Source organism: Anarhichas minor, unplaced genomic scaffold (assembly GCF_050575085.1).
Source record: "Anarhichas minor isolate MPS153535 unplaced genomic scaffold, ASM5057508v1 ptg000004l, whole genome shotgun sequence".
Lineage (NCBI taxonomy): Eukaryota > Metazoa > Chordata > Actinopteri > Perciformes > Anarhichadidae > Anarhichas > Anarhichas minor.
In genome coordinates, this window is record NW_027466450.1 from 10,194,365 (window position 1) to 10,222,187 (window position 27,823).

At 41.5% G+C, this 27,823-nt stretch overlaps 1 protein-coding gene across 1 annotated transcript; it reads left to right on the forward strand.

The window, feature by feature from the left end:
* The first annotated feature begins 287 nt into the window (after positions 1–287).
* On the forward strand, positions 288–23,820 carry LOC142969163 (polyprenol dehydrogenase). Its single transcript, XM_076108845.1, has 7 exons — positions 288–424; positions 1,220–1,327; positions 6,942–7,010; positions 14,848–14,949; positions 15,621–15,828; positions 17,255–17,462; positions 19,255–23,820. The coding sequence occupies exons 1-7, from the start codon at positions 319–321 to the stop codon at positions 19,432–19,434; spliced, it is 981 nt and encodes a 326-aa protein (XP_075964960.1). The 5' UTR covers positions 288–318; the 3' UTR covers positions 19,435–23,820.
* Positions 23,821–27,823: the final 4,003 nt, after the last annotated feature.

Genomic DNA, 27,823 nt, shown 5'->3' on the forward strand with positions numbered 1-27,823 from the left:
TGGATAGCTGCAAAAGATCCGTATTTTCAAGGCCAACTAGTGAGCAGTGACAGTCACTAGTGACAGTGAGCTGTCAGAACAATACGTCAATCTAAAGAAAAAAAAAAGTTATTGTGAATACGTTTCAAAATAGGCTAACTTCCTCCACCGTTGTGTCTGTTGCAAATATGTTTTCAAAGATGTGACAAGGAGAGAAAGCGAGGATGGACGACTTCTTATTGGAACGTATCCCGTAAACGGAACTGCACTGTTTACCCGGAGCTGTTCCTCGTCTGCACCACCTCTCCTCCGCTCACTGCGTGACAGAGCGAGGCAAAGATGCTATCTGCGGTTCGGTCTTGTCTTCTGCCAATTATCAGACTGTATCTGCAAGGTTTCAAGGCTCTGTTGGTGCAGCTGTTCAGCAGACCCTTCGGGTTGCCAGGTTGGTGCAACTAACGATATGGTGCACTTTCGTTGACTAGCGTTAAGTTAGTGTCGGCTGTCACCGTGGGGGCAGTAAGAATGCTAGCTACGTTAGCTAAAGCTAGTTAGAAAGAAGTAAACACGGGGTGAAATAAAGGGTCGTTTTGTTTATTATCATTGCCGAATTATCCGGAAGAGCTTAACGTCTCGTCCTCTTCTCAAAGTATCTTCTTGGAAGGCGTTTACGTTTGTAGCCGATTAATTGGGGTTAAATTTCCACTTTTTATAACGCAGTTTGGTAAACGGATACATAATTTTTATATCGGCTACAGTTCAATGAATACACATGAAGCAGAGTATATTTATGAAGTGCAGCGACTCAGAATTGTGCATTGAACAGATACTGTTCCATACATTAATTATATTGGAATATGTTGGTATTTTGTGTAATTGGATGTGATTTAAATTAACACTAGGTCAGCAGTCAGACACGCATTACAAATTATTGTGTGTTAAATTGGCACTAATTATGATTTAACATAATGCAAACTTCAACAGTATTTGCAAAAAAAAAAGAAGCATGATAAACTCTGTTATCCATCATCATGATGCATGTACTAAAACAAATGAGACAAAACCACCACGATGAACCCAAAGAAAAAGGTGGAATCAAGCTCAGGAAAAACACAAGTATATCTGAGTCTATCTGAGTTCATCGGACCATCTACAGGTCTTTCTGCAAGGACAAGGAGCAGCTTCCTTATCAAAATGACATCCTCCCTGATATCTGCGTGTCCTCTTCTGCCTCCGCCAGTGATGCCCAGACAAGATGGCAAGGTGGCCATAGTGACGGGAGGAGGCAGGGGAATCGGCTATGAGGCGGTCCGCCACATGGCCAAGCTGGGGGCGCATGTTATCATAGGTACAGTATCAAGCACCTCACCGCCGACATGCAAACAGGACCAAGAACGGGCACACGCACACACACACACACACACACACACACACACACACACACACATGTGATTGAAAGAGGTTGGGTTCCACCTGTTTACACTCAATTTTTACATTTGTAGTGCATTTCAAAATTACAAAGTGCCGTTTTAACACAGCAGGCAGAGGGCACTTTGATAAATGAATTGATTATTTTGAATTTGTATCGCATTAAAAAAAAGGAAATTATCACCACAGAGTGCAAATTGCGTCCCGGGTCAGAGTCACCTGTGCATCGCAGCGAACATGACGGAGCAATCTGTCAAAGCACGGATGGAAGAATTGAGCCTTGTCTCGTCACAGATAATGACGCCTCAATCACTGCTAAACCGGCTGAGATTAGTTTCGCCCGGTTGTTCGGCACTAATACAGGGACGAGGGGGACAAAAAAAACTTTTCAGGCTGAGTAGAGGACAGCTAAGTGATGGTATGACTTTTAGAAAGTAACACTAAAGGGAGATGATTAATAACGGGATGTCTTTTCTTGTTGAGAGACAAGTTAGGTAAGGTTATGATAACTTTAAAGAGAGCAACGAGAAATTCTTAATTCATTACTTTTTCAAAATAACATCCAGAGAGTGGTCCCGATTACACAGGACACTCCACAGAATTGCTGTGGGTTTTGCAATTTTTGTTATTACAGTATCCTCCTGGCTGTGTTCCAAATAGGTTGAATGGGAACAAGCAGTACGTCTTTTCGCTGAATGGCGTGGGATCCATGTTGTTTGGGTATACAGCTTCTAAGCTACAGATTCATCTCCTTTATAATAAAGTGTCAGTCACATTAAAGGCATCCCCTGTGTGCCTGTTTAAAAAAAAAAAGCCTGTCGCTGTCAGAGATCCTTAATTAGTACGAGACGGTCAACAGTGCATTCAGATGCCTCTTGAGAACTCGTTGATCCGCTCAAGGTTTGGAATAACATCAAAACTGTTTGTTTTCATCAAAAGAGAATATGTAAAGTTCCACTGTGAGATGATGCCAAGACTGTTTGAGCTCTGCTGGGATTAAAAGGCTGTTAAATGCAAATTTAGGATTAAGAGAGGCTTTGTTTTTATTGCATAAAACAAGGTCTGGTATTGTTCCATAAATTATTTAGTGATATTAACTCTCTGCAGATCAATGCAGTGCAACCGAGTCTTGTAAGGGAAGCGTCTAAGTGAAACTCCCAAAATTGTACTGTGCACTGACACAGAAAAACAAAATGATCTGTATACAAAGTCTTAAGTATGAATTTTTTAACTTGGTAAAGATGTGTTGAAGAAAAGGCAAGAGCGTTTATTTAATATTCATAAAGAAAGTTAACCAATAACCAAACAGAGGAGATTAATGACCCTTTAAAATGATCTGTGTAACCTGTTAAAATAATATCAACAGGTCTGAATTTATAGCTGCTACCATCGAAAGTTTGATACGAAAAACAGATAAAAACAAGACCGTGTACTTGTACTGTATATAGATTCAGCTCAATGCATTCCCGTTGCCACTATGTCTATATATTTCTCTTCCTTCCTTGAAGTGCCATTGAGTACCTACTTATCAAGGCGATGCGATGCACTATCACTCACTCATCTTGTATCCCCCGATGTCTTCCCTGTCTTTCTCCTTAATGCTATGCAGTTCAAGGCTCCGTCTGTGATCAGCGGTTCAGCTCCTGTTCACACACCTCAGCATTTTGTTGAGCCCTCTGAGTCGAGGCTCTGAAGTGAATTGTTTGGTGCACATTGATGAATCCGAGTTAGAGATTTCAATGCGTGCAGCAAAGGTCCCAACCCGGGGACTTAGTTTTTGCATAAATGTAAATATGAAAATATTATTAGAGTAACAACCCTGTGGGGGGAAAAAACAACAGTGATTTGTCGAGCAAAACTTGGCAAACAACTGCACATCAGCCATTCAACTGATGTGTTACAGTGATAGGCCTAATGATAATCTGCCCAGCGGCATCTGAAGCTGTTTGTATCCTGATCAGTTACATCCGTAGTTTTCTCTGTGGTAGAACCACAACAGTGGTGCGATGCAGCTGTTTGGTTGTTTGTATTGTTGTGCGTTGTTCTTTTGTCTGGAGGGTTTTTGGGGAATTATATTTTGAGGAAGTGCATTTTCATTTTCATCTTAAGATTTCTCTCAGCAACACTGGTGTGCAGCTGAGCAAACTGCCATTAGCATCTCCTCAAATGTACTGTAGTCCCGTGGGGCCTGATGTCGTCTCTGCTGCTCCCATTAAACTAACAGGATCAAGTTTTCCTCTTTATTCTCTGTTTGTAGTCCACAGTTACTTGGTTTGGTTTCAACTTAAGTCAATCATCAGGTCATCAGAATAAACCACAGACGACTCTAAGACTTGTAGTCCTGCAGAGTGTTTCACAGCTAAACAGGGATTTCACATTTCATATTCTGTGGAAATAACCCTTAAAATGCATGACATCACTTACAGAAATGACAGAACGGTTGTAGATTAAGGTGCCCGTGTGAAAACCATATTCTATATTTACAATTATTGCAACTCCTGATTTGTCAAACGAACATTATCTTTTATATTTTTTGGGGGCATAAATAATGGCTTTTACTAATGCTTTTCTTCAATTTATTACATTTTTCCCCCAAAAGATAAGACCGCAGTGGGTTTGCCAATAAATTGTCAACACAGAAGAAGAATAGACAACTAATGGTTCTAAAGCAAATTCATGCAATACCTTTACTGGGAGGTGCAGCAGGGAATAAGTAGAGAAACTTAATTTACCGAGTGTGCTTGTAGTCTGTATTTCTTCCTACTGAGTATTCACAGGTCTTTAAAGGGACAGTGCGTACGTTTTAGCGACATCTAGTGGTTTGTGGCAGGTTGCAACCAACTAAATACCCCTGAGCTCAGCCCCTCCCTTTCCAAGCGTGTCGGAGAGCTACGGTGGCCTACAGGTGGGGATAGGTATCTTTAGATTTTAGTACAACTAGTACAACACCACTGCACAACAGTCTGAAAAATAAAATCTGAACTGTAATAATCGCTGTGGATTTCTGTCTGCGCAAAGAGGGAGTCAACAGAAAAATAATTCCCAACTATTTTGATAATTGATTAGTCGTTAACGTCAGCTTTACTAACAGGGACATGTTCTTTTACCTAAAAGTATTTTTCATAAAGCCCCTCTTCCACAGCAGGATCGAACTTCCTCCAAGACGCCGTGCATAGAACAGCAATACGTCTCCATGCTCTCTCGGCTTCCAGGGTGAGACTGTGTTTTCCATTCAGTTCACGTCACAAGCTTCAAAACATTGAAGAAAACTCTTTATTCATTCAGTGTGTGCACCGCAAAGACAATGTCAGAGTATCCTTGGAGACGGTTTAAGCAGAACATAAATGAGACTTGAGCCCTACGTGTGATTAACACACGAAGTCAATACATGGAGAACCTTTTAGGCGAGGTGTCCGTTGGATCATACAGGACTGTGTGTGTGCATCTCCATTTCAAGTAGCCCCACCTCGTCAGATAATTCATAAAGTGAGAATATTTATGGTAAAGTGGAGTCCTCTCTTGAGAAGAAGTGGATGCATATTTCAGGTGGAGTGCTTGCATAGTACTTGTGTGATGAGAGTATGCTTCGAAGCCTCAGCGCTGTCAAATACCAGTTGGATGTTAACCAGGATGCAATTGGGCTTGAAGGGGTTTTGAGTAGATTTTTGAATTAAAATGGTGCCTTTTGGAGTGTTTTTAATATAAGATGATACGATTTGGAAAATGTAGTCTTTGCAGCTGCGAAATATGAATGGAATGAAGTGAATATACTAGAAGCATGTGAATTACAGCATGCATGCAAGTTGTGCATCGCAGCACCGGTAGTTCCTTTACAAGAAAAAGAATGAAAATACATGAATGAAGGAAATGTGGAAGTTCAAACTTGACACAAATATCAAATGTGCAGTTTGAATGCCTTTCTTCTTGAGTAATTGAATAAAATAAGCGCCGTTTATTTTACAACGATGTAAGAAGGAAACGATGCATCAGCTTTGTCATGGTTAAAAACAGTTAGTAACCTAAATACACACAGACATGAGGTTAATATTCAACTTGTCACAGGTGTGAGTATAAAAGTACGAGGTGTATGGACTTTCTTACCGTTTATCCATTTGTTCAGCTTAAGCAAGATTATTTAAATCAATTAATTAGGTTACATTTTCAACCCCCAGCCCAAAATATTTGGTTGGCAAATTAACACCACGGGGCATTTTTTTTAAATCAGAGTCTATTTCAATGGAGAGCTTTGACCGAACGCATTCGTGCAGAAATGTGTATTTAATGAAATGCGGCGCTCTCAGTGACTGCTGGTCCATACGCAGAGATGCCTGTTGAAGAACAACTGTTTGTCAGAAGTTATTTAGTTTCGGTACTGTTTGTGTGACCCTTGCAACGCGTCAACCAGAGGAGCCGCATCCTTCAGCCCAGCGCTAGGCCTGTGTGATAATCCAAGATTAATGTGTGTGTGTGTGTGTGTGTGCAGAGACAAAATTAGAGGGTGCATGTAGGCTTTTTGTGTGTATGATTTGGGGTAAAAAAAGAGTTTGCCTGTGTGTGTGTGTTCATACAGTGTGTATGCGGTATGCAGCCAAGCTGCACATTTGAGAAGTGGGAACCAGCTAATGTTTGACTAATGTTTTGTCAATCAGTGTTTTTTTCAGTTGATTTATGACTTAATTGACTAGCCTAATTGTCCGCACTCATTTGTAGGAGGTCAGTTTATGAAGTTGTGTGTTTGTCGGTGCCCTTGTGCGACTAACTTGGAGCGGTTCTCTTGAAAACAAGGGTCAGTAAATTAGACAGCAGCGCTCAGTTTCTTTCATCTCCAAGTGTCTTTCTTATATTTTCATCCTGTGCAATATATATTCTTCTGTCTTTCATAGAGACAGTTTGTATGCAAACATCTGTAAACAGAAAACTCTGTGCTGAGTCATAGACTCTGTGCCTGTGTATTTCACCAGGCCATCTGAGCTTGTTAAAGATATTACAATACGTAATGTCTGATGTGTAAGTAACACACCGTATTGTCAAGCTTTTTATTAATACAGTACACCCATTGTAAGGTTACCGCACCTTATGTCATGTTAGTTATTTCTACTTTGATTGATATTTGGTGTGTATGTTTTTTTCTGTACATGCTACTTTCAGTTCTGCATGAATGTTACGGTCGCCTCCCTTTGAGACAAAAAATATTTACAACCAGGATCATGTTTTTTTTTCACAACCATTTTGTCTCTCGATGCCAGTTCAGATCCCAAAGTGTCATTTACCACGAGGCGTACTTTTTATTTGATAGGTTATACGTATTTGATGGTATAATTAATTGTATGTAAAGTACTGTTATAGTCTTTGAAGTCAGAGTTCTTCCTCTAGTGCTAAACAGTTGTATGAAGAACTCTTTTTGGAAACACATTTTGATAAGATGAAAGAACACAGGACTGAGGAAGAAAAAGGAAATGCAGTGTTATTGTATTAAAAGCCTCTCAGGACTTGTCAGACATTGTATTAATCTGTGTTGTCTCCTTCTCTTCCAGGTGGGAGGGATGAGCAGGAGGGTCTGGTGGCCGTCAGAAGGATCTGTGAAGAGTACAAAGAAGCCAAAGGTAACATTGCAAAGATGTCTGAGAACGCACACACACACACGCATGCTTGTGCGTGTGTTTACTCGTTCTCGTTTGCCACTGTTTGAAGATAAAGGGCAAAGCTGCGGCAGTGTGTCCCTCAGGCTTGTTTCTACAGTTTTTACTAGACACACACACACATAATTGTACACCTGCAGGTGTGTACGCCCATACAGAGACACACAGCGCTTCCATGCTGGCCGTACAATCTCAGGAGTGTTGTTGATGCACAGTGAGGAAGGTGAAAATATGAGAGAAAAGCCTCTGAACAGACGACGAGGGGAGATAAGTCAAGCGAAATGTTAGAGAGGAGGGGTGAAGAGCGGACATGGAAGGAGACAGAGGTGGGGGGGGGGGGGGGGGGACATGATGAATGGGCAAATATAGGAAACTAGAAGAGGGAAATGAAAGACGAGGTGGAGGAAAAATTGAGGTGCAGACGAGACAAACGAGATTTATTACTCCATTGACTAACGCTTACAGTGTTCTCTGTAACTCCCATGTTGAGAAATTGATTCGGTTGACCTTCACAGCACCATAAATTCCACCATCGTCTCATGACTAAGGAGACTCGTGACTTATTTTTTCCCCGTACCAAACGGCCTCGAGTCGGTATCACCTTGCAAGGCTCGTCAGCAGGTGTTTACCTCGGAGGATTTTTAAAGATTTGTACTAATTATTTATTATTACAAGCCGCAATAGCATATAGCTGGTATTGTTTTCACCTTGTTTAGTCCGTGTGTGCGTCATCGTGGCAAAAGGTGGTCCTGGAGACACCTCGGGCTATTCTCATTTCTGGATTTTATGCCTCTTCGTCTCCTCGATCCTTCTGCTTGTGACCCGGAAATCAATCTCAGCGCTCAAACGTGAAGGATGTTAGGATTCACAAAATACATCTCGGGGAGCAAGGACGCTTGCCGCAGGAGTTGTAAGCAAGGATACACCGGTGTATCTTCTGCGAAAGTCTTTTCGGCACCCATTCATCCATCCGTTATCCTCCGCTCATCCGGGGCCGGGCAGGGTATTCCAGTCGTCCCTCAGTTTCTAGCTCTTCCTCGGGGACCCGGAGGTGAATCCCAGGCCAGACGAGGTGTATAATCCCTCCAGCGTGTTCTGGGTCTAACCAATGGGCTTCTTACCAGTCGAACTTGCCCAGAAAACCTCTGAAGGGAGGAGACACCCTGATCAGATGCCAGAACCACCTCAGCTGGCACCTTTCAACGCAGAGGAGCATGTCTGAGCACCTCACCTCACCTCACCTCTAAGGCTGAGCACAGCCACCCTACGCAGGAAGCTCATCTTGGCCACTTGTAGCCACGATATGGTTCTTTCACCTAATGTTGACATTATTTATGCTAATGAGACAAAGTTGTAGTACTGCACCAAGGTAATAGATGAATTTATGGACTTAGACTTTAAGACAAATTAAAGCCATTTCCAGTTATTATTAGCTGATTCTGCTAATGACCCCAATTACCCCACATGCAGTTCTTAGCAACCAAGCTTCATATAGTTTAAAGTTTCATATAGGCTATATAGGAGTTTCCAGTGGGGAGCAGCAGAACGCCGGCTGCTCGGGTCCCTGCTTGTGTGTAAGTGCTGTCAGGTACAGAGACAGCGGCCATGTAGCTGGTGTCATTGAAGTCGATTTCCCCGGACGGGGCTATGGTGGAATTGATTACTTCTTTTGTAATTGGCAAGCACTGAGGCATAAGGGACACGGGGGTGTCGGTAGCCAGATGCTTGTGCACTGAATGAGAATGTGTTGGTGTGTGTGTGTGTGTGTGTGTGTGTGTGTGTGTGTTTGAATTAGACTGTAATGGATTCTCATTAGTATGTGAGGCAGGAGCTTTAAACATCTCTGTCCAAACGCCCTTTGGCATCCTTCCTAGTGTTTGCACATTTGTCTGTTATGAGAAATGGGAGACGGCTCATTGTAGCTGCAGAGGTGGTTCTTAAACTGGGAACTTCAATGTGTCACCAATGACAAAGAATTTAATTTCACTAGAAGCTTTTTGATTTTGGTTTTCATTGGAGTCACGTAATATTCTCAACTTTTCAGCGCGGAGTCGCACCGCTCCTCAAAGTCACACCGGGCAGACAATCCAATCAAGCAAGAGGCGGGCTTTACTACTTTACCGCCGCCTTCCTGTTTGGATGCAGGTAGATGTGGTAGGGCAAGCGAGCTAGTTAGCATGTCGGGCTGTGAGCAGGCTTCAAAGTTTGTGAGAGGAAGAGGGGATTCATATTTCATGTTGTGATAGTTTTATGTAGGCTACAGTGAGCAAGGGAGAGAATGAGGGAGCGAGTGAGTGAGCGAGTGAGTGAGCGCATTATCCATTTTCCGTTAGTCACACATAATCTGTTGCGCATGCAGCCCTGCTCCATAGGCCCACCCTATGTCCACCATAAACCTAAAAATACTATACCAGCTGCAGCAACACTAATATGTATTTAAGGTACAGGAGACTTAATTTAGTCAAGTTTTTGGTTCAACCATATAGAAGAAACCAGTCACTATAAAGTATGAATATTACAGGCATTTGTGTTGTTGAACAATCCTTTGCACCTGTTTGTATGTAAGTATATCTTTGTACATGTGAAGGTGTTTTGTCCCATTTGGTATCATGTTGTCGTGTATCGCCTTGTGTAACAAAGGTACTGTCCCTAGAAAACCCTGAGTACAATCCTGTGGAAATATGCTAATGCCTTCAGACTGCAAGTGGGCTTTAGTCAATGAGGCTTAAAGCATTTTACTTTAAATTATAAACACACACACACACTAACACACAGGTTATTTTTGTATTTTCGCCAAAGGCAGCGCTGTCTGTCCACTAACTTTAGTCACGGTGCGCTTGAAAGTAACACTTTGTGCCTCAAACCATGGACCTAGATTACAGTGGGAAGCAAGGCAACCTGAGTGTGTGTGTGTGTGTGTGTGTGTGTGTGTGTGTGTGTGTGTGTGTGTGTGTGTGTGTGTGTGTGTGTGTGTGTGTGTGTGTGTGTGTGTGTGTGTGTGTGTGTGTGTGTGTGTGTGTGTGTGTGTGTGTGTGTGTGTGTGTGCGTGTGTGTGTGTTTGCCTGCTTAACACACATTACATTTTCTCTCGCTTAGGTAAGCCAGCTGTTCCCTTCCGCCAAAAACTATTACCATTTTACCTAAGCTCTTTCACTCCAATCAACATAATTTTTGTCGCCTTTGTTTAGTTAACGCATAAAAGTAATTGAACTAAGTTGAACGTTTATAAAAGACTGACCTTGTTACTGTGCGTTTCTACACCAACAGATACGGTTTTGTGCACATTACGACCATGACGTGGTGTACATTCGTGTGCATTATTTCTGAGTGATTGCGTGTGTGTGTATACAACGTATGTATACGTGCGTGTTTATTTGTAGTGGTGCTATATTATTTGTGTGTGTGTAAGACAGCCTTACGATATATGCAGTGAGAGATTTACAGCCGTCTCGACTTTATCATTCCTTTAACACTACAAGCTGGAGTTGACTGGGCCTCCAGCCAGCCTCCTCTCTCCCGCGTCAGCTGAAAAATGTCTGTGGAGGAGCTAACACTGGCACTATGCCCAGACTTAATATTCTTAGATATCACTGTGTTTTTTTTTTTTATCAGGCAGTTCAAATTGAAACCATTTACTCCCTTCTCACCCCATAAGAGATGGTTTTGTAGGGGGGGGGGGGGGGCAGTCCATTCATCCAGCGTCATGTGTTTTTTAATCGTATTTTAGACAGTAGAGAGGTAGCAAGGTGTGTGATGCAAGGACATTATAACATGCTTCAGATCACGGTGAGTTTATGACTTGACAGTCATCTTTTACAGAGTTGTGTTGACGGCAAAAATGAATAAAACTGATCTAGAAAACACGTCTGAAGATGATCAGTCTCATATGACCGCATTAGGACCGTCGTTTGATCTCTGACAGCAAAGAATTTGCCAAAAATAAATAGCACGTCAAGGTGTTAACAGTCCAGCGAAGAATTTTTATGTTTAATTTGGCTTCATCATGTCTACTGTATTCACAATCGAGTCACTCAACGCATGTTAAAGTCTGCTGTAGGAAGATTTAGTTCAAATCGATTTTTAGGCTAAAACATGAATGCATGCACTGTAAACATTTAGTCCTTGCTTCTTATTATATCAGATTATTATCTTCATATAACTAATAAACATGTTTATTTTCATTTGTATTATTCGTTAGACCACTTTTACTTGCTCCCTCCTCTGTAGTTATCGGCATGTTTTCGGTATAAACCGTTGAGGGATTCTCCGTTGGAACAAGCTTTTATTTTTTTATCTTGTTGACTGCTGTGGCTCTGATTGTGCACCGATGTGGCAGGAACCATTTCTAATCACGTTTAGTGTTCAAAATTACAGACGCAATTGGATAACACTCTCGTGTCTGCTTTCCCGTCCACAAAGAGCAACCGGTTGAGACGCAAACACGGAGCCGTTTGTGTGGCAGAGGAAACGGAAAAGGGGAAGAGGACGGTGTTGGTCCACAAGCTCTGAAGCAGAGAGAGAAATCGCTACTCTTCCATGAAACCGTCCTTTGACTTTCGCCCCCTTCAAGACTTCACGAGTCACAAATGTGACATGGTGCATTCAAGTGTCTTTGTTTGGAAGTAATGCCAAGAAGCACACTGTGGCGAAAATCTGTTGTATTGTAGGCAACAGTAACGTCGTTTAGTCCTTTTTCACTGCAGGCATGTTGACTGAAAAGCACAGGTGTTACTAAAAACATTAACGACGGCTCTGTTCTATTTATGTATCGTGATGAGCCATGACAGCGAAGCAGCATGAGCAATACCAGGACCCTGAAACTGAAGCAGCTAAAAGGAATTCAGCCATTTTTTTTCATTTACGTGATTATACTCTAATGAAAACACAGTTATGAATATTATTTTGGATCTCCAAAGTGCTGGCCCTTTACTGAACTGATGGAACTAATTAGCTGTTCAGATTGGAAGTGGGATTTAATGCATTTTATCAAATCTGAATTCAGCATTTAAATTACTTATCAAACCCTCAATCCTTTTAAGACCTCTCTGTGGCAGTTTGTGACACTGGTTGTTGAGAACGAAAAGGATAAAAATGTTTTGAAATCATGGCACTATAAATTTTGCAAGACCCGAGCCAAGTGTTTTTTTGCACTGGCCTTCAGCTGTCAAATAAAGTACTAAAATAGGTTTTAAGACCGTAATGAAATGATGGAAAAGTGGCAGGGCATTATAAATATCCAGTCCAGAAGAAACGATTTACAAACCTCTGGGTTTACGTCAAACTTTAAATTACATTAACACGACCGATACGTCAGCTATGTACTGCACACTCAAATATATAATATATATTTGTATTAACATTATTTATGGTTGTTGACATGGCTTCATACTCCACCTAAAGTAACATCATCAACTGGCATGCCTTTAGACATTTCTGCATTATTTCTACATTGCTTTTATTAAACCACTTTAACACTTTCAGTAAGAGACTCGCACCAGCTTTCAAAATCAATTTAAAATAATTCACTAGCTGTTTAATTTGCAGTTCACAGTTTAATTTCAGTTAACAAGCAGCTGAAATGATAATAATGATGAAATGGAGACTGAATGGATCCGGTGGGTCTTAAACAGCATGTGTGTGTCTCTAATGTCAGCTCCTGTCATTGGTTTTAAATAATTCCCCTGTAATAAAAACACAGTCTGTGTGTTTGAGTGAAGGAAGCTGAGCTTCATAGAGGATCCTGGGGTCTTAATTGAGGGCCGGCAGCAGCGGGCCCATGCCAGGTCGATGGCATATCCCCCCCCCCCCGCTGGGCTTTCTAGACATTACTGGGCTGTCTGAAAGGGCCCGGCCCCAAGGGAGCCCACTCGAGAGGAGACGAGAGGAGAGGACTGACAGGCAGGACACACACACACACACACACATTTGCTTGCTGTTATACAAGCCAAATACACACAGACACACACTGAGATATAGTTGTGGTTGATGTCATTCAAATGCACACATTTGTTTTCGCTGCTTCTGTCTTTTCTTTTTTCTTCCTCTCTGTCTCTCTCTCTCTCTCTTGCAAACACACTCACACACACACACACACACACACACACACAGTCAGCATGAGGTGAGCGTCATGGCTTGGAGATAAGGCTGCTATCAGACCTTCATCAGGAATGGCTGCGCTCTCATCTGTCACAGAGGCTTTTTTCTCTATCAGCTCCATCAGCTCTCCTTCCCTAGTCCTCTTCCTGTCTTTGTCCGTTTATATTTGACCCTCTCCAAGGCTTATTGGCGTTATATAGGGAGGAACAATATGTCATTTTCCTGATGTTTGAAAGGCCCGGCCTTCTCTCTGTATCCTCTCATGTTTTAGTACTTTTTACCCAAACAGGATTTATCAAATACCAATAAAGTACTTCAACACGAAACAATGATATTTACATATTTGGGTCGGGTTCATGTCGATATGTTGATATCCCCGCTTTACATTGTCATCGTTGATCCCAGACTCACTGCTCTCTCTGATACGGTGAAATAGAATATTACCTCTGTCACCTCTCCGTTGAGAGTTGAAGTGGAAAACCATGTCCCCGCTGAATATTATAATAACTCTTATGGTTTCCCCTACCGGCCTGAGGACAAACATAAAATGAAACAGCTCAACCTGTTGAAGTTGCAAACGTTGCACATATTGGCGAGCCTGAAATATGGCACAAGGGAACATCCTTCAGTAAGCTTTTTTCTATGCTCAGATGTGTTTGTATTCTTACGCTGCATTTATATTGCTCTTAGATTTTTGGTGAGGGATTGATCAGACAATTATCAATTCCATATACAAAAAAACAAAAGTCACAAAAAGGACATTTACATTCTTATCATTTGTTTTTCTAGCAGAGAAGAAAGGAGATTTAAATTTACTTTTTTAAGATTAGGAGTGACTCCGCAGTCAAGGAGCATGTTGGGGAAAGAGGGATGAACACCTTCACTTTTATCTATCTCAACAGTATGAGGAAGACAGAAAGAGTTGGTAAGGTTTGACAAACTGGCCGGAAAAGATAAAGAGTAAACGCTAAATCAGAATTGAATTTGCAAAACTCAATCTAGTACATTTTACAGTTTGAATAAGATGACTTTACTTCTTTAGACGCACACAAACATGGTGCTGGAGTGGAAAAACATGGACAACTCAATATGACACATTCTCCCAGAGTTGGAGCAGTGACATGAGGGACAGACACACCGGACAATTTACAGTAATCCCATATCGTTTATTGGCTAGTTAGGTCTCACTTCATCGCTGTCTTATTCTTCTGGACGTATTTCAATACTAGTGCTGCTTGAACATTAACACTCTTCATACGGTGCTAAGTAGATGTCCCCACAAGAAGTGTGTGTCTGTCAAGGTTTTGAAGTATCACAGTGTTCAGCATCCTCAAAGTAATTTCACTGCATACAGTACACAAACACACACTTACTCTTAAGCACACAGAGTCACTTTCACACTCTGATCATACCAGCTCCTGGGCATTGCTGTCCTACCTGTGTCTGATCAAACATTAGACCTGATATAACGGTGTGTTAAGCTCTGATGGGGCTCAGGAAGAAGTCTAAGGTTTGAAATAATGTGCTGGAGCAACTGAAGCAGAGCGCTGCCAGCATCGTAGTTTAAGAACCCGCCGAGCCTACTGTAAGAGATGATTAATACATTCTTTGATGTCTTACAGCAGAAATAATCCATTTACAATGGCTCTGACGTGTGTATCTGTGTGTGTGTGTGTGTGTGTGTGTCTGTGTGTGTCCATTCCAGTGGAGTTCACCAAACTGGACCTCGCCTCTTTGCAGTCTGTCCGTCAATTTGTCCAGCGCTTCAAGGAGCGGGGCCTCCCGCTAAACCTTCTAGTCAACAATGGTGAGTGATGAAGATGTCAGTAGTGCATCTAGTATTCAGTGAGAAAAGTAGAAGTCTTCAACGAGATTAATTTAGATGCTGTTATCTGACTGAATTTAAACGGATTTAAAGCATTGAAGCCACACACTTTTACATTCAGTATATTTCAAGTTCGACACAGCCCGTCATCCTCCAAATGTGTTTGATGTGACATAGAAATCCTGAAATTGTCAATGTTCAGACTGGATTTCTTTTCTTTGGTTAAATTCCATCAAAGTCAAAGCACTCTCAATCCAAGCACGTAGTGTTGAGGCCACAGGTGTCCCCTTATCGGTGAGTCATCCACTGATGAGTCACTAAAGACAGATCACAGGTGTGATCACACATAATGAGTTCTGCAGACACATTAGAGACCCCTCTATTATATTATTAGAATAGCATTGGCCAATTTAAGGCTGTTTGAACAGCATGGGCTCTTTTTACATTTTGTGTTCTATTTTGTGTTTGATGCATCAGGCACACCAAACACTTTGGATTCAACATCCAAAACTGAAATGTATTTTTGTGTGTGTGTGTGTGTGTGTGTGTGTGTGTGTGTGTGTGTGTGTGTGTGTGTGTGTGTGTGTGTGTGTGTGTGTGTGTGTGTGTGTGTGTGTGTGTGTGTGTGTGTGTGTGTGTGTGTGTGTGTCAAGCCGGTGTCATGCTGGTTCCTGAGGGTCGTACTGAAGATGGCTTTGAGCAGCACTTTGGCGTGAACTACCTAGGCCACTTCCTGTTGACCTGGCTGCTCCTGGACACACTGAAGGATTCTGGGAAATGTGGTTACTTCTCGCGCGTTGTCAACGTCTCCTCGTCAGCCCACCGCGTTGGCGAGATCGGACTAAATGATTTAAATAGCTGGTGGGCTTACACACACGCGCACACACACACACGTTATCACAACCATAGCAAATTATATATTACAAAGCTGGCTTTTTTTTAAAAGAGTGGTATTTAAAAAACATTTAATCAGTAAAGGATAATTCCAGTTTATTCTAACTGGGATCTTGTTTTGGACTTTTTTCAGTGATAATAACATTTGACCAAGTTAATTGATGAGATCTGGGATCACAGGGAAATCGGTCAGATGATTAGACAGGATGTAAACAAACTCCAATGAACAAAACCACAAAAATGATACCATAGGTGTACTAAACCAGAATGAACTGTTCTTTTTTGTTTTGTTTTGCTTTGTTCTTTGAACATTTCAAATCCCATCACCTACGCCAGTGTCTAATTTTCTTGTTGGCATGAGAGGGCAACTGTTGGCGCCAGTTGGCTCAGTATCATTCCAGTTAGCTGTCCTGGAGCATTAGCAGCCTGAATATCTTCATTGTGTTACATTACCCTAGTGGTGGGCAAAGGCACATACCAGTGTGCCTAGCCTCTCACAATACGTTAATACTAATTTAATTCAAGATTCTTTCCGTTATTAATGCCGTGCAAGGCTTTAGTGATGCCCTCAAGGGTGCTTGGAAGACGACTGGAAAAAAAGGAACTGTCTGTATTCTCCCAAGTTTCCCACCAGTACTGCTACAAGGTATAGCTGTGACCAGATTTGACCTTAACAGTAATATGAAACCAAACAGTTTTAAGGGTGAGGTCCCTAATGTAACTGTCTTGTTGCTAATTTGACAAACTTACCAACTGTAAAGGAAATACAATTCACAAAATTACAATCTGGAACTTCCTCGAGGGTATATGAGATACTCAATGAGCTTTACACATATTCAATATTATATAATAGGGAGTCTGTGTATCAACGATCTAAACAATAATCAACAGATGTGTAAATCTCTCCGATGACAGCAAAGTGATATTAAAATGACTTTACAGGTTTAAAATCTACAGACACACAAATACACAAACGGCAGATGATAAAAAGAAAAAAAGAAAACTGCAGTGTCGTGCCGACTGCCTGGCAGGTGTGAAAACATCAGCAAATGCTGTTGCTGTTACTTTTATTGTTGGACTAGATCTCCCCAGTTGTAGATCTCTGTAAGTTGCTGGAGCTGTGGCTCGGCAGTCGAATGAGGTTGTCTGGTTTCAGATGCTTCACATCAATGACACTGTGCGTCCTTGTTCGCCTGTTGAGCCTGAGGGTCCAGAGAGGTCTCGTTAAGTTTCCACTGTAAGAAGAGCTTGGCCTTATTCAACAGGAAAAATACAACCTATTGTGGCAACAGTTCAGTAGAATAAACTGAGAAAAACAACTGTTTAACTGCTCTTTTATCCTTGTTGTATTTAAACATGGTCTTACAGTATTTATTGGTTTCTCTCTCCTCAGCCAGTGTTATTCAGCCCACGCTGCTTACTGTCAAAGTAAGCTGGCCCAGCTGTTATTTAGTTCCCACCTCCACCAGGAGCTGCAGCGTGGAGGTTTCCCACTGAGTTCATGTGCTGTGGACCCCGGCATGGTGGATACTGCTCTCTATCGCCATCTCTGGACGCCCCTAAGCCTGGTGCAGAGCGCCATCGCTCGCCTGCTTTTCAGGGTAAAACACAGAGCTATACTTTCATCTGCTTTACTCGCACAAGTCAGCAAAGCAGCTATGATATAAATATTAAAGTACACTTATAATACACTTATGATAAGAGCTAAAATAAACCAATGACTCACCACTTTCCCTCTCAACTCACAGTCCCTAACCCTTTATTTTGATTCAATTACTTTATCGTTACAAGATTTTTTTTTAAGGACTCCGAGGCTTTAATCGATTTCACTTTAAATCATTGATCCCTCAAGCCACACTTAACGCTGCTGGTTTCTGTTACTGAATGACTAGAGTGTAAATGTCTTGAAGGTAAAATGTGTCAAAGTGTGCTTTCTCAACACAGACAATCAGTCATGCGCACACGCACGCATACACAGTCTATCCACATCACTGAAAATGGAAGTGCTACTAACAATCAAGGCAGGCTGTTCACTGTGTGTTATATTTATAAAACATTTCTTGCTTAGCTTGAAGCGCTGGCCGCAGGCTGCTGTTAATGTCCCTGGGATTTAATGGAAGGAGACGTGCGTGCGCGTTTGAGCCCCAAAAAGGCAATTGTCACAGGCATTGGCCTCCGAGCACAACCCTCGGGATGGTTCTGCCCCACATGTGCAAAACACATTAATCACAGAAACTCATGCATGTTATCATTAACACGCACACACAGAAACACACAAAACTGTGTCTCTCCTGTTACGACACCTTTTTATGTAGAGCCGTAACATTTAGGTTCATTCAGAGCCAAAGGCGAGACGATGAACAGAGAGAGTATTAAAAAGACAGAGAGAGAGTACTTTATTAACCCTAAATCACAAAGCAGACAACAAAAGGACAATCAACGAAGTAGATACAATATATACACACACACACACACACACACACACAAGATAAAAAAAGACAAATAGCTGCAAGGCATTGAGAATTGTGATGCTCTTAGGCAGCATGCTGCAATATATATTTGGAGGGAGTAGTCATCGTAATTACTGAGTATTGTTCGGTATCCTTTGCAAGTAAAGCATTAAACAACGAAATTATTAAAGACAAAAACAATACTTGGGGCATACAGACATGTAAGAAACATACACAGAAAAATAGACAGTCACGGCACGGGGATTTGGGCAGCAGAGGGTTGTCGATGTGGAGACACCTCTGGCTCAAATGGGACGGGTTAGCTGTGCCCGCAGCCTGGCTCCCTTACACAGGTCAGAAAGTATTACTCGTTATATCAGAACAAATCAGCATATTCTACTGAAAAAAACCCATCTAGCTGATGTGAAACTTTTTCAAAGATGACCTGATTAGAGTCCAAGTGTCTGTCAAAATAATTCGTTTTTTTTCAGTTTCCACACACACACAGACACACACACACAGTGGCTCACACACAAAGTTTGCAAGTGTATTGTTGATGCTCGCAGGATGTGAGCCCCTCTCTGCTCTGAAACCTGCTCCTGGTCTCACAGCTGACACTGAGATCATTGTGAAAATGCATCAACACTAACACTCGCACACACGCTCACTTATGCATGCACACACACACACACACACAGGCCAACACACTGAGCCATCTTTTCACTGACGCTAACATACAGCGACACCAGCCCTCCATTGGCATTCACTCACAAACACACACAGACACGTTATTTGTTTTTTGCAGGTATAACTTGTTGTTGAACTTGTCATCCTGGAGTCACTTGAATTCTTTTTGATGTTTATTTATTTATTTATGTATGTATGTGTGTGTGTGTGTGTGTGTGTGTGTGTGTGTGTGTGTGTTTGTGCACGTCTTCCACAGACTCCTGCAGAGGGCGCTGCCACGGTGTTGTTCGCCGCTCTGTCACCGGCCTTGGAGGGGGAGTGTGGGGGGGGCTACTGGGCCAACGGGCACAGAGTGATGACATCACAACCGACATTTGACCCCCAGCTGCGGCTAAGCCTATGGGAAACCAGCGTCCAGTTGCTGGGCCTGCAGTAGCACGGGAGGAAGGGACGACTAACCGGAGGAAACCTTGATGAAGACCCTTACCTCGGGGTAACCAGCCACCTTCTCCTCCACCTCCCTTTCTCTCCGAATTTATTTCCGTCCATACCTCACACCGAGGTGTTCATCGAGATTTATGTTGACAATCTGAGAATCCGCCGCTGGACTGTGATTGGTTATTAGGGGAGTGAAGACCTCCATTTGTTCCAGACCCGCCAAAGAACGTTTCTTTTTTCTTCTTTTTTCGCGATGAGCAAATAAACACAAACACACAATAGGGTTGTATCAATATATGATTTTGCTGTCAAAGATACTGGGCAGCTGCTAAGTTATTAACAGATATCAGTTCCCTGATCATAACTAACCTGATGTCTGGCCAGAGAAATCGTTCCACGGTGTCACGTTCTAAAACCTGCAATTACACCTGCCTCACTCTGCCTTAATGTCATTAGTCCGGCTTTTCAGTGAAGACGTTCATTCAGTGAGCTAACTGCTGTTTCAGAGGCTTAGTATAAATCCCAGCAAACATTAACATGCTTTTTTGGAAAATTGCTTTTTTTTTCTTCAATTTTGGCGCACTGACTTCAAAATCACATGGTGATCAAGCCCTAGCATACACACACACACACACAAACACACAGTCATGCACCGTGATAATGTCCTGTTTTTTCAAATCTGAACCTGCCTTTTCTTGGCAGGGGAATGTGATGTCATCAGTTTGCTTTGACACATCACAATGATTTTAACGATCTTCCTGCCATCCCACTCGTTTGACTGGGAGCACTTTGTTTTTTTGGTACATTCATGTGCTTCTACTGCTTATTACTGAATCCTTGTGTTGACTGCCGGTAGGTGTATTATTAAGCTATTTTTTATGTTCTGCTGTTCTCGTGAAAATATGATCAACTCCTCTCTCTCTCTCGCCATGGCTCAGCAATCCAACAAAAGACAATTCTTGTCGGGGGATTTGGGATGACAAAAGGAAGAGATCCCATGTAAAAGTAGGCCTAATTTTGGAATAATTCCCCCTATAGACCCAAGAGGGATGATACATTCAGTTTTGTTCTGGGGAATTTCCTTGCTGTTGACATTATATGAAGCCAGGATTTACAGACATTCCTGTTTGCTTTTGTCTGCTCAGAAACGATGGGGAACCAACCGCCACTTCTGTCCCCATTTTCCTTTGTGATCTGTGTTAATCGCTTTTACTGTGTCTGTGATACGTGTGCGTGTTTTTATGCACACGAGTTGAGAATTAACTCATGCTCTCTAGACCCAATTCATGTTGATGGATAGCACAACAATGGCGATTCCTGGCGCAACACCGATGGGAGGAAGAGAGAGGCGAAGCACTTTTTTTTTTTTTTCTCCAGAATTCAAGCTGTGATTGGTTCCTCATTGCTGCTGCTGCTGCTTCCTCATTTGGCGCCGCTCCCAGTGCATTGTGGGATTGAGATTTCCCTGTGTCATGAGAATCAAACTCCATCTGCTGAGCTGACACACACACACACACACACACACACACACACACTCAGAAACATTGGAAGCCGTACATCCAGGCGCAGGCTTATCTAAACAAGCACACAGCAAACAAACGCGTCTGTTATTCATGCAGGAAAACACTCACTCTCACACACACATACACACACACGTACTGCGCCATAATGCCATCTCCACTGTGATAAACCATTTTAGCTGTGAAGATGAAAAGTTTTATCTCAAATGAATAAGTTTTGGCTAAGAATCCTGCCCCACATGCCATCCCATTGCCTTGTGTGTATGTTGTTGCTCTGAATACTGCCACTGAGCATCCAAGCATTTCTTATTACCTGCCGTATGTGAAGCAATAGTATCACTGTTGTAGCTAATTCAGCCAGTAGCACAGAGCCAGACATTGAGAATAGGAAAAGAGTGTGAAAGCTAAAAAAATTATAAATTTACCAGCAGGAATTCAAAATGTCTTGTTAATGTGCATTGTTTTAAGTATTGTTTTTCAAGCGGTTTGGTGATTTATCAGGAGCTGAACATCCTGAAGGATGCAGAGATAAAAACTAATGGTGTGTTCAGGCTCTCCTTGTCACCTCAATTATAGACTATTTTGTTTTTTTTTACCATCAAACAGCCAACAAAGGTTGCAGTGTGAGTTGTGATGTATGACGTACAACTCACAATGAACACCAGGTGAACAGTGGACCGGGTTAGTGGTAAATATATCCATGCTACTTCCATTTATTTGTAATGCCCTGTGTGATTAACATGTCCATGCTGCAAATGGTGGAGCTCATGCCATGGCTTCCATTATTTACTCCCTATAGTCGGGTCGAGTCCATTTGGTATGATTACTCGTATACCTGGCAGGTCATCGTGATCACGTGAGTTCACGAGTTGACAAAGATTCCCCGAACGCTCCATTGAGCAGTCGATCAGCACATAATGGGTTACGCCAGTGTTTCTTGGCCTTTTGTAGAGGATCCTTTGGAATGGGCCAGGCCTTGTCGGCTCATTGTGATGAAATAAAGCATCTGGAGGGTCTTTAGACAAATTCTGCATTCATGTCCTATGGGATGGATGGTAGAGATGCAGGAGATTCCCACACTTACACATCGCCTGACAACTCAAGACGGTTGGTCTTCTTGTTTCAAATGACAATATTCCACTCTATCCATTACAGTTGGGTTTAATTAACTTTGAATGATAGACTTTGGTGAATAGATGAAATGGTAGGGAGAAAATGAGTTCATAATTACTGAATGACTCTGTACAACTTGAACAAGTTGGAACCTAATTTGGCTTTATGTCATTTGAGTGAGAGAAGCTCATTCCTGTGAGCCAATTAAACACATTTACTTCAGTTTTTAGCTTGCGATTATTTTGCAAAACATTACAATCCAGAACCGTAGTGGTGGAAATGGAAGTTCAATTCATGTTTGAAATTCTAAGTTTAAAGCAAATATCTTTTAGGTTTGATGGTTTTTTGTTTCTGATGTAGTACTTGTGTGGAAATTGACTTAATGCCAGCAATACACCTCAGTACTTGAGTATCTTTTCTTCTACTCGGTGTTGTCAAACTGCTTGGAAACGAACCTTTTATCGCCTCAGTGCTTCCTTGTTTGACTGTGTGGTTCCCTGAGACAACTGTACGGACTCAATAACAGAACAAATGAAAACACCAGCTTAGTCTAGCGGCTCTCATTTAAAAAAGTACAAGGCTACGGGTGTGTGCTACAACCTGTCAAAGAGCTAAAATGTTTCACAGTCCAGCTGCTACAGCAGCTGTATTGGAACCAGAGAGAGAGGGAGAGCGTCACTGACTGTCTCTCCTATCTGAGCACAAGGTTTCCCAAAGACGAGTGGAGGAGTGTGAGGGTCTGCCTTGGTGTTCCTGTCGTGTCAGCGTGCAGAAGAGGGCTGCTAAATCATCAATGATTACCTTGTTATATATTTACCGTACTCCTGAAGCGCTCTGCACAGACAGGACAACACAGTGAACTTTCTGATCTTGAATTACAAAATTAGAAATAGAGCAAAAAAAAAAAAAAAACAGGCTCAATTAACTGTCTGTGATATTGTCTGTATTTGAATTACTGGTATATAATCGTTTCGAAGCGTTGTCGCCGCTGGACAGTGGAGCTGTATGTAGACTGATGATGTTCTAATAGCCATTCTTCTGTCTGACCTGGGATTACATTTATATTAAATGTTTCAGTCCCAAATTCTGCAAATTATAAATGTGTATATGTCTAAGAAGAGAGATAATATAAAGATGTATACAGGGGGGTAACCAGATGAACTGAGTCCTTACTCTGGGAGCAGTCCGGTTAAGAGCAAACACATGCAGACATGTATTTGTCCTGTCACCGTTATTGCCATATACTATGCTATACCCATTTTCTCCTTTGGTGCGAGTGCGACCTTTTCACTCGAGTCCCTGCGGGCTGCAAAAAGAGCATGTTCCCACTTTAAATCCCGTGTAAATATTCAGTCCATCTGGGCCCCTGAGGATTTATGAAAACGTGCAAAATGTTTTATTTTTATCATCATTTTGTCGTTGTTGAGATATGCATCTTATTGCTTTTGCCGTGCCTAAGAAGAAAAGCTCCCTCATATATGTGTAACTGTGAATTTTTTTCATGTAGAAATGAGCTCGTAGAAACTGTGATTACCGTCTTGTCCTGTGCATTGTCGTAAGTTTTTTTCTCTCTGTGGAGTGACGGGAGTGGAGGTGAAGAGTGTGAGTGTGTGTGTGGGTGTGTGTGTGTATGTGTCTAGATAAGGGAGTTCATGTCCATGTTTTCTTTGTCAATGGTTGTGATATTCCAGCAGCAGCCACCACCTTTTCTATTATCCAAAGCCTCTCAATAAACATATCATTGTGCCAGTCTTGCTCTCCGTCCTTTACTCTTGTGTGTGACTGAGAAGCTGTCAGACTGCCGACACGCAGCATGAGACAGCGAACCTCGAGCACAGTCTGAACTTTTGAGATATTCTCAGATCCACCAGTGAAACTCAGACACACACACACACACACATTTAATATCAGGTCACAATGCTGTTTGTCCTCGTATCAGACTTGGTCCAGACAGTACCAATCAGTACCACTGATACATTATTAAATTACTATAACAATACATTGGCTTTCAGAACATGCGATAGTCCTATACAATTAATGACAGCTGACCAAATTTATCAGCGCTTCTTTGGTTTTCTGTGTAAGATTGTTTTACCCTTAAAGCTAACAAACTCTTGATTTAACAGTCAAATTTATTTAATTAGTCAGCAGAGAATCAGCAAACATGTTAGCCAAAGGCAGCGTCAGGTTGTGCTGCTATACATACGTTTCACTTGTAAATGTGTAAACGTGTTTCTTTAGCCCTTATGAAAGACTTTCTATGGTGAGAAATAGAGCTCAGAGTAATGTTAACATAGAAAACACTTCATAAATATATAAGATGTGATATGACCAGATAATACTAAATACTCACAATTTATTATGATATCACATTTCTTTATTAAGTATAGGTTTTCTTGCATTCGGTACTTAGAAGGGGGAGTATACCTGCAGAGACTTAAACTGAGGATTTCATTTCAGAAAGGAAAACACACAAATCTGAGAGGCAAAACAGAATCTTTCGCTCCCCACTAAATATATTCACAAATTGCGACCCAGACAAAGTGAAACAAATGAATTAGACATCTCTCCACCTGCATGTGTGAGAGTAGAGTTTCTATATGAAGCAGCATTTAATGTCTTAAAGAAAAGTGCCGCTGAGAGACGACTGATTAGGCAGCTGAGCCAATGTCACCATAGCAGAGAATCATCAATGCGCATTTGAATGGCAGGCGAGCAGAGGTACGTCGTGTATATGCCAACTTGTTAGAATGAATATCTGACACAATGAGGAGAATGAGGCGCTGCCTCTTCAGCTCTTTGTAACATGAGGACACACACAATACAGCATGTCTGCACTTAATTGACTGTCGTCTCAGCTCACTCGGGCAGAAAACAGAGAGAGGGAAAAGAAAGGGCAACCTGAAATGACAAAATGATCACCCTCATTCACGTCTTGGTAATTGATGCTCATATACTTGGGACAGACTGTGGTTTATGACAATGAGTATGAGCATTATAAACACACTCAAGTCCTTATTCAACCATTAAGTGGCAGTTCTCCCTCCATGAATTCCTCATGGGAGATTTAATGAAATCATTGCGTGCACACTCATAAACTAGGAAGTGGCTAATAAGCATTCATTTATCTAATTACTGCCAAATGACTGAGAGGACATTATTCATAGCAATATTCAAGAACTGGTTATACACAGTCCCTCACCTTTTCTTTTTTAACCTGCAACATGGTCTCGTACACATCTGGATAGCCCGGTTCCTTCTCAGCTCAGAAGTAATATTATTATGTTACTTACTGTTGTGCCAAAAAAGCAACACTTAAAATCAAATTTTTTCATTCCCTATCGCTTTCTCCCCTCCTTTCCTGTCATCTCTTCGCTGTCTATTACAATAAAGGGTGAGGGAGTTCAACCACTATCCAAGAGGCGATAACAAGAGCAAATGCACTTTTTCTTTGGTTTGTAAATTTCACTTTCAGCTCTTTTAATCATTTTTAAACTTTAGAAATTGTAATTGTTATACGTTACCGACATTATTTTTTATGTTCCTTACAGCTCAGTCACTCATTTCCTAATGAATTACCAAGGAATCAAACCAGTGACCCTCTAATTACAAGCTCAAACATTTTCCCTAGTTTGGCTCATAATTTATTAACCATAGTTTAATTCGTTCTTCATCATCATCTGAGGTCAATCTGCTGAACAGATGTGTCCAACAGATGTTTAATATAGATGCACTGATGAGTTTTCTCAATGACTGGAAAGAAAAACAGAATGGCCTTTTCTTCGACCTCCATATAACAGACAAAAATGCTTTGTTACATACAGAGAGATTAGTCTTTTATCTCTTATTATGATCATCTCTTATCTTATGAATAAACAAACTCAACATGTGTGATGGTAAAACAGTGATGCTGTACTTTATAGAGGCAGGTGAATAAATGGCAAAACATACAAAACAAAATGAGGGTCTCTTTCCTGCAGAGTATGAGAGAGGTCCGTCTGTCTGCAGGTCCACCTATTAACAGTCTTTAAGTGTGAGATTAAGATGGTCATTAATCTTCCAGGCAGCGGTGGCTTATGGGAAAGGCCGGACAGCCCAGGGCTAAGTGATACATGTACCTTGTCAAGACTCCTGATGGAGGGATGGATGGGTGGACACACACACACACACACACACACACACACACACACACACACACACACCTCACCTGGCTAATAAGGAAGGAGAGGTGAAAGTCGGTGCATGTCAGCACTAAGATTACTGCTGACACAGTCAGGCTTGTGATGTTACTTCATCTCAGTCTTGTTACAACAGGGATTTATGTAAAATTAATTTTTTCTTACATCATGAGAGCCCTGAAACTGCTTATCATGCTGTTTGGAATAATATCTAAAGAAATAAAGCAGCACATATTTGGAGAGACTGAGGGTTCCTCTAATAAACCTTTCCATGCAACAACTCCAGTGGCAAACAACTGCAGTCACCTGCTGCTTGTTCCCAACACAGAGGTCAAACTCAGAATTTATGTTCCACACCCTGTGCCGGTGAAAAAAACATACTCATCAGAGAGCTATCATTGCACAGTTTTGCATTCTGCGAGGTCCTCGTTTGTTCGTTATGCATCTCTGTTAATCTATTCATAATTCTAGACCACATGTGCTCTCTAATGGTGTGGCCAGATTGATTCGGTTTGGGGCTCTGCGTTTATATGGAAGGCAGCAGTTGGCGTGAGTCCAGGAGATAGAGAAATACAGATGGAGATTTCTACTCTGTAGAGAGCCAGCACAACAGACCGGCCTTTCTCTCCGAAGCACAAACTGCAGTGCAACTGCTTCAACACACACACACACACCTCTAACCATCACGTTTTGCAGGGACTTTCAATTGACTAACTGTAAAGTCGATAGCATTCTCTCATTCAGCATATCGCTGACGATATAATTCAGGCAGCTCTCAATACTCTTGGTAATTGCCTTTTACTAACAATAATCCCGTGTCAACATGTCTCGATAACTCATCCCTAAGCTTAAGTAAAGCTTAATTAAAGAGTCTCGACGCATAGCTATCTGCAACCAACTTGGCCTTGTGCACTGCCGAAATGATTAACTGATCAAACGATTTAATTTTTTCACACGTATTGAACAAAACATGGGAACGTTTCAATAAAGAATTGAGGCCATGGATTATGTCTCGTGAGCTCAAATTAGAAAATCCTGTCATATATATATATATATATATATATATATATATATATATATATATATATATTTATATATAGTGTACCATGAAATTAGCAGTACTTTGAGCTGACAATCATGCAGTATTTTTGGAATGTAATTACTCATAGATGACATGACTCTTACCTGCTGGGCTCCACTCTGGAGTAGTTCATCCAGGTAATTCTGTTCTGTGTAGAAATGTGGGCAATATATGTGAAGTGTTTATGAGTTTGAGTTTTCTGAAAAACCTTCATTGTTCACCATTAAATCTATATCTATTAGCATGTTGACACTGTGCATTCAAAAAGATCATGTAGCATTTCTTTACGCTCAACACACCCAAACTTGTTTCAGGTAATAGTGATGCCAATCATACATCTGTGGGGTCTGAGTTGTATTTTAATCAACCAGCAAAACCTGCAAAAAATGTAATAAAATATGTTTCATCTCATCGTCTTGATCTATTTTAGTGGCTCCAGGCATCTGTTTTACTGGTTGGTGACCACAGTGGCTCCAGGCATCTGTTTTACTGGTT

Bases quoted from the DNA above. Each gene is read 5' to 3' on its own strand.
- LOC142969163 (XM_076108845.1), top strand. From the start codon at position 319: ATGCTATCTGCGGTTCGGTCTTGTCTTCTGCCAATTATCAGACTGTAT. The intron at 1,328-6,941 runs GTACAGTATCAA...CTTCTCTTCCAG, and splicing joins GGGGGCGCATGTTATCATAG to GTGGGAGGGATGAGCAGGAG. The intron at 7,011-14,847 runs GTAACATTGCAA...TGTCCATTCCAG, and splicing joins AGAGTACAAAGAAGCCAAAG to TGGAGTTCACCAAACTGGAC.